Source organism: Nicotiana attenuata, unplaced genomic scaffold, assembly GCF_001879085.1.
Source record: "Nicotiana attenuata strain UT unplaced genomic scaffold, NIATTr2, whole genome shotgun sequence".
Lineage (NCBI taxonomy): Eukaryota > Viridiplantae > Streptophyta > Magnoliopsida > Solanales > Solanaceae > Nicotiana > Nicotiana attenuata.
The window spans coordinates 76,376-91,416 of NW_017672425.1; the positions used below are offsets into that span (position 1 = coordinate 76,376).

General features: G+C 39.7%; 1 protein-coding gene across 1 annotated transcript; it reads left to right on the forward strand.

Moving 5' to 3' along the window:
* The first annotated feature begins 927 nt into the window (after positions 1-927).
* LOC109213147 (uncharacterized protein At4g06744-like) lies at positions 928-2,926 on the forward strand. Its single transcript, XM_019376906.1, has one exon. The coding sequence runs from the start codon at positions 1,395-1,397 to the stop codon at positions 2,784-2,786; it is 1,392 nt and encodes a 463-aa protein (XP_019232451.1). The 5' UTR covers positions 928-1,394; the 3' UTR covers positions 2,787-2,926.
* Positions 2,927-15,041: the final 12,115 nt, after the last annotated feature.

Consider the following 15,041-nt stretch of genomic DNA (forward strand, 5'->3'; position numbering starts at 1 on the left):
GGGCGTTAGTCGTGGTGAAGAAGTTCTAAGTGGCGACTGGTGGTAGCAAAATGGTTAAAAGTAAACAGTTATCCACCCATATTATCCATTTAAAAATGGGTTGGATAATGAACTTTTTTAAAACAAGTCAAATATGGATAAGAACAATATTATCCACTTAAAAAATGGATAATCAATGGATTTAATTTTTACATTTGTAATGCCTCAAATTGGGGGTTCCTTAAGTTTGGGAGACGTAGAACTCTCCCAAAAGTGATTATATTCAATAAGTTACGGATAATATGGACTTCCATATTATCCACCGGTTAACACGTTTTTTATCCATATTAAATATAGGTCGGATCGGATAATACTCATTTTTTGCATTACCCTTTTTTGGCACGTCCATATCCAACCCGAACCGCCTGTTTGCAGCCCCTAGTAGCGACTATTATATATATAAGTTAAAGAGCTGTACATATAGCAGTTGTAAAAAGATGCAATATAGGAGATGATAAATCTTTGATTGTAAATTTAATGAATGAATATTAACAGCAGAACGAAATTGAATTTATGAATTAGCCAGAGCCTTTGAGTTATACTTTCATGACGCATGGCGCCGATATGTCACTTGGTTAACTTTTGTAGAAAAAAATAAGTAGTATAGTAGGGAACAGGGGATCAAATATAGGCTCCAACTACTATAGGGTCCAAGTTATTTAACTATTTTGACATTTTAAACTCATTAAACTATCAAATAGCTAACTTGGTCAGATAATCATTGCAATTTATGCGACAAACAAAGGCTGCCTGTTGATCTTAATGATAAATTACAATGTTGAATTGATAACAAAAATTTAAAAACATTTCTCAACAAAGAAAATAAAAAACAACATGAAACCAAAAGGTTAATATATGGTACATAAATTTACATTTCAATAACTTTTCAGGTTTAAATCAATTTCTACGTCGGTCTAAAGATCAAAAAGGATGTTCTATATATATACCAATTTCTCTGTCAGTTATCTATGTATGAATAACCAATCAACCAAATTGGCTAAAAGGAGAGAGAGACAAGGATAGGCAACTAAGGACTCCAAGTTGCAGTTTAACTTTTATTTTTTATTGAAAAATTGACAATACATGTGATCATACCATGGAAGCTTATTTATACAGATAATAATTCATAGAATCATTGACAAGTCATAAATGGACGAAAAGGTACCTATGTGAGAGTGAGAGACCAACAACTTTGTTACTTGTCGACAAAACATCTTGTACTCTTATAGCTCTCTTGTGACTATGAAATATGAATCAATCAATTCTAGTCTAGCCCTCGATTTTTCCAATTAATCTATATAATTGATCTTAATTACTACCACTTCAAAATCCACTCCCCCTCAGCCTCTGAGCAAATGACTACCATTATCTCTATCACTTTATCATTTGTATTAGTTATAACTTTTTTCATCCAAATATTTTTGCAGAATGGTCTAGTTTTGGCTGGTTCAATTCTTGGCCAAAGTAGAGAAACTTTGGAAATAATCATCGGCGGAGGTGGTGAAAATTTCCCACCACCACCACCTCCACCGGATAATCAATATTGTCCACCACCACCTCCGTCACCAGAACCACCTTGCCCTCCACCACCATCGCCACCACCATACCTCTTTGAAAGTAAACGTATCGAGATAGCCTACAATGTAATCCAAAAGCTTAAGGCCAAAATCAAGTATGACCCTTTAGGAATTAAAAACACATGGGTTGGCTATGATGTTTGTAACAAGTACAAAGGTTTCCATTGTGCAATTGTTCCTGATTATAAGGTTCAAGCACTAGCTGCAGTGGACTTCAATCAGTTCAATTTTGCTGGTCCTGACCTTACTCTTAACGGCTTTCTTGATGAATTACCAGACATAACAATTTTCCATGCAAATTCCAACAAGTTTACAGGCACAATCCCAAAAAAGATCGCGAATCTTCGTTATCTTTATGAGTTAGACCTTAGCAACAACAATTATAATGGTGAATTCCCATATGATGTTCTTGGTGCCAAGAATTTAACGTTCTTGGACCTTAGGTTTAATACTTTTTCAGGATTGGTTCCACCTCAAGTTTTCTTGCTAAACCTCGACGTTCTCTTCATCAACAACAACAATTTAATGCAAAAACTTCCTGATAACCTGGGATCAACTCCGGTTCTTTACTTAACTCTAGCCAACAACAAATTCACTGGCTCCATTCCTCATAGCATTGGTCAAGCTTGTAAAACTTTACTTGAAGTTCTGTTCTTGAACAATCATCTTACTGGTTGCTTGCCACATGAAATAGGGCTTTTAACTAAGGCCAGAATATTTGATGCGAGCAAAAACAAGTTAACAGGGAAAATACCTCATTCGTTCGGATGTTTGGCTAATATGCAGATACTGAACTTGGCGCAAAATCAGTTTTATGGACCTGTGCCTGAACTGGTATGCAAGTTGCCCAACCTGAAGAATTTGTCGTTGTCGTACAATTACTTCACTGAGGTTGGACCAGAATGCAAGAAGCTAATTCAGAGAAAGGTCCTTGATGTGAGAATGAATTGCATTCCGGAGTTGCCAATGCAAAGATCAGTAGCAGAATGTGCAGTATTTTTCTGTAAGCCTAGATCATGTCCTGATGAAAAGTCATTGGGAATAGTTCCATGTAAAATTGGCAATTTTGAGCAGAATCAACTGGACTCATCTACTAGTTCTGTTTCGGCAACAAATGATCCGGCTCCAGCGCCAAGAACTTATAGTGCTTTGAAACCGCATTCCTTGTAAATGCCCTGTTTTCCATGTTTGCATAAAATTATACTATGGCAGCAGTAAAATGTAAATTTAGCAAGTTTTCTATTTTTATCGATGCAGACATATTATGCTGAAATTATTCACTTATTATCAAGTAATTACACCGTTTTTAACGATTTAAGCTTTTGGATGAGATGATTATACAGTTTAACAAGGTATAAGAGCAGACAGAGATCGAAGGTTCAAGTCCCACAACCATTACCGAAAAGAATTTTCACGAGCTTGGCTTACAAAAGTCTCAATCTTGTACAGAAATGTTAAAGATATCACTACGCAAACAAACATACATATCTCTAACAACTTAAGCTTTTAGATGAGCAAAACTTAATGCAATTGCAAGTGTGGCATGTGGGTCCGTACTGGTTCACGCACTTGATGTGCACATTCATCTATGTCAACATGCTTACATGAATTAATGATTGAAAGGGACAAGGCGGAGGTAGAGTATCGCTTATAGGTTTGGACAGTAGATTTTGCTTCGGCTTTATATTTGTATTAAGAAATTCATTAAATATGTGTAAAGAATTATTGCAAACCCACTAACTAAAACGTGCTAGATTCCTCGCAAGTTTACAACCCGTAAAATGCGGTAGTACATATCTTGAAATTATGTTAAAGGCATTATTCTCATACCTTGGAAGAATTCTAAAGAGGTGAAAATCTTAGAAAGACTGTAGTTTTCAGTTCTTAACCTGAAGCGATGAATGTAACCAAGTTGTTGATAGACTTGCCTCCTAACCTTAACATACCCTCAATCTCAGATGTTTCATAACTTCTCTTAACTACAACAACAACGTACCCAGTATTATTTTCACAAGTGAGGTCCGGAGAGAATAGTATGTACGTAGTCCTTGCCCCCTACCTTGTGAGGGTAGAGAGGTTGATTCCTGATAACTTCTCTTGCCTGCTCAAATCAAAGGCCTAATGACTGCTTATAGGTGGAGTCTCCCAATTATTTATATTTCTAACAAGAACAAGGGAGAGATGACTTTTGAACCACCTTGAATTATGAGGATTCTCTGTAGTTGTAGAATTTTTTGGAGGTACCCCCACTTCTAGTATAGGTAGACATCACATTCATCATAGCTTGGAGCCTATGTATTTTACCAATGACATTGTCATCATCTCTTTGTATCTAGATAAATTAGCTATTTTCAAGCTAGATTAGGGATGTATGACACTATATACAACTCCCTCAAATCATCTGTACTATTGATTTTGGAAAATGAATCAAAACGCACAGTCGATTTCTTTTTAAAAAAGACAACAACAACAACAACAAACCCAGTATAATCTCACGAGTGGGGTCTGAGGTGGGTAGTGTGTACGCAGACCTTACCTTGTGAGAGTAGAAAGGTTGTTTCCAATAGATCCTCGGTTTAACCGTTCAAGGAGTTGCAAATTTTCTCTTCCCTATTAGACTACAAGACCCATCTCCCGTTTTCACTCATTTGATTTAAGACCATTAGTCAATGCTTGATTTTCTCTACATTCAAGCTTCTATGGACTCTACAACATAAAAGATTTTTCTGCTGCAAATAGTAATGTTCACCTAGCTCCTTTTATTCAAATTTCAATAATGAATCACCAGACGATTTCATAAAATTTTGCAATCATAGTTGTCAATCTCATTATAACAAGTAACGTCAAGTTAGAGATCTTATCCTTAAAGTTGTGACATTTCTTAATTGCATGAAACTGATACAAGTAGAGTAAATCCCAAAGCATGATTCTCAAAGAAACAACTCCACAGTCATATTTACACAAGATAAGATGAAAAATAGCATCTTGTCTAAGATTTTTATTAGCAGAAACTTGACTAAAATAGCTTCAAAAGGTATCTCATAGTCAAAACTTCTGTAGCAGATTTTGATTTCTAATTGCGAAACACTTTATGCTCTAAAAACTATCCTCATTTCTTTGAGTACAAACACAAAACCAAAAAATCTAAACCAGAATGCGAAATCTGACACCACTAATTTACACCACAAAAAAACAGCAAATACAACAGTAAAGCAACGGCATGCAATTCAGAATTTGAGAGGAACAACTTTCAGATGAAATTGAGAAAGCAAAATTTAGAGTCCGGGAATTCGAAAAATTAAAAAATGCAGACATATTACTCAAATATAAAAATGGTAGAAATCAGCAAATATTCAATCAAGTTTGAGGTTGAATACCTTTGCAGAAGAAGAAGAAGAAAAAGTCAGAGAGCGTATAGCCTGGAAATGAAGGTCCGTTCGTCGGAAGGGTGCGGAGGATAGTTTCTGATAGCGGACAAAGGGGGAATAGCACCGTATTTCTAAAACGGTAAAGTGAATTTTCAGAAACCACTATTGTTTAGCCGCTATTAAATTCTTATAGCTATCATATACATAGTTACTATTTAGTTATTACATTCTTATAGCTATCATATACATAGTTACTATTCAGTTATTACGGTTCGCTGTATTCGCGCTACTGTATTCATGAATACATCATAAAAAAGCACATAAAAATCAGGGTAGTCCAGCGGTACGCGCATGTATTCATGAATACAGTAGCAAAAGCACCTAAATCAGGGTAGTCCAGCGGTACGCGCATGTATTCATGAATACAGTAGTAAAAGCACCTAAATCAGGGCAGTCTAGCTGTATGCATATGTATTCACATGTACTCGCGCTATTGTATTCATGAATAGAGCAGCAAAAAACGCCTAAAATCGGGATAGTCCAGCTGTACGTGCATGTATTCACATGTATTCGCGGTGCTGTATTCATGAATACAGCAGTAAAAAGCGTCTAAAATCAGGGCAGTCTAGCTGTATTCACACCATGTATTTATGAATACAGTAATGGCAATCACCTTAAAAATAGGTATATCCGGCTGTCTAAGAGAGGGGAAAATATAAATTGCGTATTTTATGCTTTATTTCATGTCTCAATGGTAGTATATGCCATAAATACTTATTTTGCTATAAAATATAAAAGATAGCTATAGAAAATAATATTTTAAAATAATTTTGATTTATAATAAATAGGGTGTATACCTTTGCTGTAGGAGGTCAAATTTCCTAAATAATTACAGGGAAAAAATTTCACATAAGAACAACTGGCGTCCCTACTTTTCAATTTTATAGCCCATGTTTCAATCTACAACCAACTAGCCCAAAAGTAATAGGCTAAGATTCAACATCCAACTCCAATAAATTCTCAAAATTATTATTTAATTTTTAAAGATTGCTCAAGTTTTTAAGTTAATTTTCGAATCAGCAACTATAACTCAAATATTAGTTCAACAAACCAAATCCATTTGAATGGTGAAAATTAGATTTTTAACAAGCTTAAATATGTGGGTTTAGATTTTGAATTTGATTTTGTGAGAGATTTGGAGTGGGTGTTATTTAGAATTGTTAGAAATAGTATAAGGAGATTGTATATAAAATTTGAAGTAATTTAATGGAGATATGGACTGGTTTTGAACAAGAATTGCAATTGAAAATCGTAAAAGAAGTTCGTCTACAGACGCTTGTATAAAGATGTATAAAAGTGTATAATAGTGTATAAGATGTGTTTATACACCCATATACACTATTATACAAGATTATACATAATTATACAAAAAACTGACTTCGTCTTCTTCCTTGCATCTTTTCTGAAATTTAACTAAAATCTTGGTCAAATGACTCAAATCTACTAAAAATCACTTCAAATTGAAACTTTGAACTCCTTTTGATATTTTCAATCAATTGGAACAACACTCCATCCAAATAACTAACAAATTCAAAAAAATCTTATTTTTGAAAGCAAAGCTTTGAATAGCCTTCAATGATGGACTTCTTGTCATGATCCGAATTTTCTACCGTCGGGATCGTGATGGCGCCTAGCTCTTGAACGCTAGGCAAGCCAACAATTACGTTTCTAACACATTAAAAATTAGCTGAAACAGAAATAAATAATAACTAAAGCTAAACAGATATAAATTGTGGAAGTGTTATAACAGTTCAAAAACTCCAATACATATCTACCCCAATTCACAAACGTCTAAGAAGTTCTACAAATACTGGTTTAAAAGAATTACAACTGCTCTCGAAATAGAAAGAGACAAAAAATCCAAAATAGAGGGAAGAGGACTCCAGGGTCTGCGAACGCCGGCAGATCTACCCTAGGTCTCCCGTGGACTGAAGGCAGCAACACAAACTCTACTCACGAGGTCCGGCACCGAAATCTGCACAGAAAGTGCTGAGTGCAGTATCAGTACAATCGACCCCATGTACTGGTAAGTGTCGAGCCTAACCTCGGCGAAGTAGTGACGAGGCTAGGGCACGACATCAATATAAACCTGTGCAGTTAAATCATATACGAGAAAACAGTAATAACAAAAATTTAACAGGTAAAGACGGGAAGGGGAAACATACTTTGGGAATATCGGATTCTGACAGTAATTCAATAGAGAAGCAAAGTAAATACCAAATTCGAACCAACAGAAATAATGATATAATAACACGTGCACGGCATAACCCTTCGTGCTTTTACTCTCGTCCTCACCATAAGAAACAACAGAAACGGCACGGCATAACCCTTCGTGCATTAACACTCAATTCATGGTACGGCATCACTCTTCGTGCATTAACACTCACAAATATGGCATGGCATCACCCTTCGTGCATGAACACTCACAAATATGGCACGGCATCACCCTTCGTGTATTAAAACTCACTCACAATATCGTGCACGGCATCACCCTTCGTGCTTTACACTCTTCCTTACCCAGACAATAGAAACAATAACATCTCGGCAAGAGAATCAACAATAGCCAATCTCATTTCAACAGTTAAATTCACAATTTAAGTCTCAACTTGAGTCAATACTCAACAATTATCCAATACCAAGAAAAATATAATAAGACTTGTTCAACATGGAGAATCATCAGTTTAAGCATGAACAATACGTAATAAGAGACACAACGGCCACAGTATAAGACTTTTGCATGCTCAACATCAACGTATGGGTACTCGTCACCACACCTATATGTCGTACTCAACACTAACACGTAGCAAATAAGACAACAACACCTATTCCCTCAAGTTAAGGTTAGACCAAACACTTACCTCAATTCCACGGCCAAACTCAAGCCTCAAATACCGTTTTCCTTTGATTTCCACTTCCAAACCGCCCGAATCTATGCATAATTAACTAATTAACATCAATTAACGCTAAATAAACTAATTCTAATGCATGAGTATAGATTCCCCAATGTTTCCACAAAAAGTCAAAAATCGACCCCCGGGCCCGCTTGGTCAAAACTCGAAGTTCGAACCAAAACCCGACTACCCATTCACCCACTAGCACAAATATGCAATTGGTTTTGAAATCCGACCTCAATTTGAGGTCTAAATCCCCAAATTTCGAAATTCCTAAATTCTAACCAAAAACACCCAATTTCCCATGAAAAACCCTAGATTTTGAGATGAAATCATGTAAAAAGATGAAATAGATTGAAGAAGATGAGTTAGAAATCATTTACCTATGATTTGGGGAAGAACTCTCCTTTGGAAAATCGCCTATGGGAGCTTAGGGTTTGAACATTTGAGAAATGAGTTCAAAATCCCGTCTAAGTCATGTTTTGATCATTTGCAGATGTCGCATTTGCGACCAGAGCTTCGCAATTGCGAAGCTCGCAAATACGAGACAGGCATTGCAAATGCGAACCTGCCGCATGCTTACTACTATCGCAATTGCGAACCTTTGGTCGCAATTGCGAAGGTTGCCCCTCCCTGATGAATTCGCAAATGCGAAGGTATGTTTGCAAATGCGAACCATGCTGGCCCAGGGCTTCTTCGCAATTGCGATAAAACCCTCGCAATTGAAAAGCCTGTGAAGCTCGCAAATGCGAAGCCTGATCTCGCAATTAGGCCTGCAACAAAATACCAGATGCAACAGCAGATTTTCTAAGTCCAAACTCACTTCGTGGCCTATCCAAAACTCACCCGAGCCCTCGAGGCTCTAAACCAAACATGCATACAAGTTTAAACACATCATACGGACTTGCTCGTGCGATCAAATCGCCAAAATAACATCTTAAACAATGAATTTAACACTAAAACTCATGATTTTCTTAAGAACACTTGAAATTTCTATTTTCGCAACCGGACTTCCGAATCACGTCAAATCACTTCCGATTCTCACCAAATTCCACAGACACGACCTAAATACCATATCAAACCCGTACCGGGCTCCGGAACCAAATACGGCCCGATACCAACGAGATCACACACTATTCCATTTCTAAAAATCCTTATGTTTTCCAGCAAACAATTTTCTTCAAAAATTCATTCCTCAGGCTAGGGACCTCGGAATTCGATTTCGGGCATATGCCCAAGTCCCATATTTTACTACGGACCCTACGGGTCCGTCAAATCACGGGTCCGGGTCCATTTACCAAAAATGTTGACCGAAGTCAACTTTAATCAATTTAAAAGGCAAAATTCAATATTTTTCTTAGAGTTCACATAAAGGCTTTCCGGAAACGCGCCCGGACTGCGCACGCAAATTGAGGAGAAAGAAAATGAGGTTTTCAAGGCCTCGGAACTCGGATTCGGATTCTAAAATAAAAGATGACCCCTTGGGTCATCACATTCTCCACCGCTAAAATAACCGTTCGTCCTCGAACGGACATAGAAATGTACCTGAGTCGGTGAAAAGATGGGGATATCGGCTCCGCATATCGGACTCGGACTCCCGGGTAGCTGCCTCTACGGGCTGACCTCTCCACTGAACACGAACCGAAGGATAACTCTTCGATCTCAACTGACAAACCTGCCGGTCTAGGATAGCTACCGACTCCTCCTCATAGGTCAAATCTCTATCCAATTGGACAGTGCTGAAGTCTAACACGTGGGATGGATCACCGTGATACTTCCGAAGCATGGACACATGAAACACTGGATGTACAACTGATAAACCCGGCGGCATCGCAAGTCTGTAAGCCACCTCTCCCACTCGATCAAGGATCTCAAAAGGTTCAATGAACCTAGGGCTTAGCTTGCCCTTCTTTCCAAATCTCATCACGCCCTTCATGGGCGAAACCCGAAGCAACACTCGCTCTCCAACCATGAATGCCACATCACGAACCTTACGGTCGGCATAACTCTTTTGCTTGGACTGAGCTGTACGAAGCCTATCCTGAATGATCTTAACCTTGTCCAAGGCAGCCTGTACCAAATCTGTACCCAACAACCGAGCCTCCTCCGGCTCAGACCACCCAACGGGCGATCGACACCGTCTACCATATAATGCCTCATAAGGGGTTATCTGGATGCTTGACTGGTAGCTGTTGTTGTAGGCAAACTCCGCTAACGGCAAAAACTGATCCCAAGAACCTCCAAAGTCAATAACACAAGCGCGGAGCATATCCTCCAAAATCTAAATAGTACGCTCGGGCTGACCGTCCGTCTGGGGATGAAATGTTGTGCTCAACTCGACCCGCGTACCCAACTCACGCTGAACTGCCCTCCAGAAATGCGAGGTAAACTGCGTACCCCGATCCGAAATGATAGACACGGGCACACTATGGAGACGAACGATCTCCCGGATATAGATCTCAGCTAACCGCTCTGAAGAATAGGAAACTGTCACAGGAATGAAATGCGCTGACTTAGTCAGCCTATCAACAATAACCCATACTGCATCGAACTTCCTCTAAGTCCGTGGGAGTCCAACAACGAAGTCCATAGTGATACGCTCCCACTTCCACTCAGGAATCTCAATCTTCTGGAACAAGCCACCAGGTCTCTGATGCTCGTACCTTACCTGCTGACAATTCAAACACCGAGCTACATACGCAACAATATCCTTCTTCATCCTTCTCCACCAGTAATGCTGCCGCAAGTCCTGATACATCTTGGCGGCGCCCGGATGGATAGAATACCGAGAACTATGGTCCTTGTAGAAATGTGATTTTTTACCCTCCCCGAGATTTTACACATTTTAGCATTTAAATAGTTAGTTTAGGTCTAATATCGCTATTTTAACTAGTTTTGACCCTTTTGCTTTATTTTATCACAAAAATAAAAACTACAAAAATATTTTCTCTTATTTAGCTAATTGATATTTTATTATTTTTAGTTTATCCATCTTTCATAAAATTAAAAAATATATAAAAATAATTTCACTTTTAGTATTTAGTTTTATTCTAGTAATTTATTTTAATTAGGATTGATTTCACAATTTTATTGTTATTATTTTAGGAATTAATATTTTTTAGTCTAGTAGAGTCAAAAAGGGCCATTTTTAAAGGGTAAATTTGGCCAAAATTTGGCTCAATTCGGATCTAGTCCATAATAACCCAAGCCCAATACCCCTAAAACTTTAGAAAGACATTAAAAAAAAACCTAGACTAGACAAGAGGCATCAGCCGTTTTTTCTGATCTTGGAGAGACCCCACCCTTCTTCTTCTTGGCACCCTACACCCAAAAACCCTAGACCTTCAAGACCTCATCTCCATCTCCATACACACACCCATAACCTACAGCAGCGTCCATCTCCTCCTCTCAAAAAACTGGCGGATCTCTCTCTCACGACTCTGCACAGCGACTCCTCGCCAGAAACCAACCCCACCGGAGAAACCAGCCGCACCACACGCAAAACCTGTGGCCATGGCTTGAACCGCCAGTGACCAACCCAACGACCACCCCTGAACCTCATGCCAACCACACAAACGATCACCCTTAAGCCACCACAGTTGCCGTCTCACACTACTTGGAACTCGCCGGAGACAACAGTAGCCGGTGCCATCTCTTTACTGCCGGAATCCGGCGAGAATAAACCCAGCGATCCCGCTGCTCGTTTTCTTCTTCCGGTGCTGCTGCTCCGACAATAACCACCGTTGAAGTGGTGATTCCGTCCTCACCAGCTCCACCGGTGACTGCACATACACACAGTCGAGAAACACAAGTTTTTTAAAAAAAAAAAGGAAAATCAAAATACAGATTCCTGTTCACTTTTCGATTCTGTTTGTTTGGTTTCAAGGATGAATTTGGGTTAAAATTTGGGTTTTGAATTCGAGCTTGGTTGAGTTCCGTCCGGTTTTCAACTTTCCGGTGCTAATTCGAGTCCGTCCGCGGTTTGTCACATTTATGAGTTCAAAACAGTGAAACAATCAATTTTCCGGCTATATTGAGGTCAACTCTTTCATCCTCTATTTGTTTTATTCTAGCTTAATGTTATTTATTTGTTTGGTGATGTGATCCCGTTGTTCCTGTAATTGTTCTCCGTGGTTTTAAATTTGCTCGCTCGGTTATCTGCTCGTGTTTACTCGAATTGGTTATAGCTGAATATGATTTTGTCACAGTATAGAAATTGGGTTGCTATTCATCAATTGAACTACGTCAAATTAGACTAAAAGGGCTTGGGTGCCAAAGTTTATGAAATTGAGCTTTTAATTGTCTATTGCTTTATTACTTGCCTATATTCGTTAGGAGCATGCTTAGGTCGACCACACCCGGGTAGGCGAACCTTTGGGCGCGTTTTGAACTTATTATCGTGATTATGTACACGTTCGCGTGACATGATTACGGTTTAAAAATGAATATTCACAGAAAATTCTTTAGGCGCGATTTAATCTATCATCGCGATTGTGTACACGTTCGCGTGACATAATTATGTTTCTAAAAATAAGTCGAGGTATGCGTTCGCGCAACTTCGGCCAAACTTTCTTAATAATAATAATAAAGTGTGATTAATTGTGGACACGTACGCGTGACATGATTCTTGACGAACCAAACAAAATGAGTACGCGTGACTCGTTTTAGGATAATGTCTTAATTAAAAGAGGTAAATGCACATAGGTTCAAAAATAAGTAATTAGACAATTTAATTGAGCCAGGTATGATTAAAGTGACCGTGCTAAAACCATGGAACCCGAGAATGCCTAACACCTTCTCCCGGGTTAACATAATTCCTTACCCGAATTCTGTGTTTCGCGGACTGTAAAACAGAGTCAAACTTCCTCGATTCGGGATTTTAAACCGGTGACTTGGGACACCATAAACTATCCCAAGTGGCGACTCTGAATTTGATAAATAATCCCGTTTCGATTGTCACTTAAATTGGAAAAACTCCGTTATATCCCTTTCGGGTAAAAATGAGGTGTGACAGTCCTCCTCCAGAATCAGCTCACGAAGTCCATCCACATTAGGCACACAAACTCGACCCTGCATCCTTAGAACTCCGTCATCTCCAACTGTAACCTGCTTGGCACTATCGTGCCGCACTACGTCTCTAAGGACAAGCAAATGAGGATCATCATACTGCCGATCCCTGATACGCTCAAATAATGAAGACCGAGCGACTGTACAAGCTAGAACACGGCTGGGCTCATAGACATCCAACCTCACGAACTGATTGGCCAAAGCCTGAACATCCAAAGCAAGCGGTCTCTCACGATTGGAATATATGCAAGGTTACCCATGCTAGCTGACTTCCTACTCAAAGCATCAACCACTACATTGGCCTTCCCAGGATGGTAAAAGATGGTGATATCATAGTCTTTCAATAGCTCCACCACCTTCTCTGCCTCAAGTTTAGCTCCTTCTGCTTGAACAAATACCGCAGACTCTTGTGATCCGTGAACACCTCACATGACACGCCATCTAAATAATGCCTCCAAATCTTCAGCGCGTGAACAATGACTGCTAGCTCCAAATCATGAACTGGATAATTCTTCTCGTGAATCTTCAACTGCCGCAAAGCATATGCAATAACCTTGCCATTCTGCATCAACATCGCACCAAGTCCAATACGAGATGCGTCACAATATACTGTATATGGCCCTGAACCTGTGGGCAAAACCAACACCGGCGTTGTAGTCAAAGCTGTCTTGAGCTTCTGAAAGCTCGCCTCACACTCGTCCGACCACCTGAACGAGGCACCCTTCTGGGTCAACCTGGTCATCGGGGTTGCTATAATGAAATCCCCTCCACGAATCGACGGTAATAACCCGCCAAACCCAAGAAACTCCGATTCTCTATAGCTGATGTGGGTCTAGGTCAGTCCTTGACTGCCTCAATTTTCTTAGGATCCACCTGAATACCCTCGGCTGATACAACATGACCAAGAAAGCAACTGAACTCAACCAAAACTCACATTTTGAAAACTTAGCATATAACTGGTTGTCTCTCAAAGTCTGAAGAACGACTCGAAGGTGCTGCTCATGCTCCTCTCGGCTACGGGAGTAGATCAAAATATCATCAATTAAAACAATCACGAAGGAATCCAGATAGGGCTTGAACACTCGGTTCATCAAATCCATAAATGCTGCTGGGGCAATTTTCAACCCGAATGACATCACTAGAAACTCGTAACGCCCGTACCGAGTACGAAAAGTTAGGGACATCGGACGCCCTAATCCTCAACTGATGGTAGCCAGATCTCAAATCAATCTTCAAAAATACCTTGGCACCCTGAAGCTGATCGAACAAATCATCAATCATCGGCAATGGATACTTGTTCTTGATGGTGACTTTGTTCAACTGCCGATAATCTATCCACATCCTCATCGATCCATCCTTCTTCTTAACAAACAACACCGTCGCACCCCAGGGCAAAACACTAGGTCTGTTAAAGCCCTTATCAAGCAAGTCTTGCAACTGTTCTTTCTAAGGTCACGGTCTTGGCATAACAGTCCAATATAGCGTGATAAGGTGACAGCCAATCCATCCCCAAAATGACATCAAAATCGACCATATCGAGAAGTAGGAGATCTACACGGGTCTCCATACCCCCAATAATAACCACACACGAGCGATAGACACGATCTACAATAATAGAATCACCCACCGGTGTGGACACATATACAAGAGCACCAAATAATCACGAGGCACAACCAAATATGAAGCAAAATAAGATGACACATTAGAGTATATAGACCCTGGATCAAATAGAACTGAAGCATCTCTACTACAAACCAAAGCAGTACCTGTGATAACTGCATCGGAGGACTCAGCCTCAGGCCTGGCTGGGAAAGCATAACATCGGGGCTGGGCCCCACCACTCTGAACTACATCCCTGGGATGGCGTCCCACTGGCTGGCATCCACCTCTAGCGGCCTGACCTCCACCTCTAACACCTCTACCTCCACCTCTAGCTGCCTGACCCCTGCCCCTAGCTGGCTGAGCGGGCGGTGGAACACCCGGTGCCTGAACCATGGCACGAGAACCCTGATGCTGAGAATTGCTCGACGCTCGAGGGC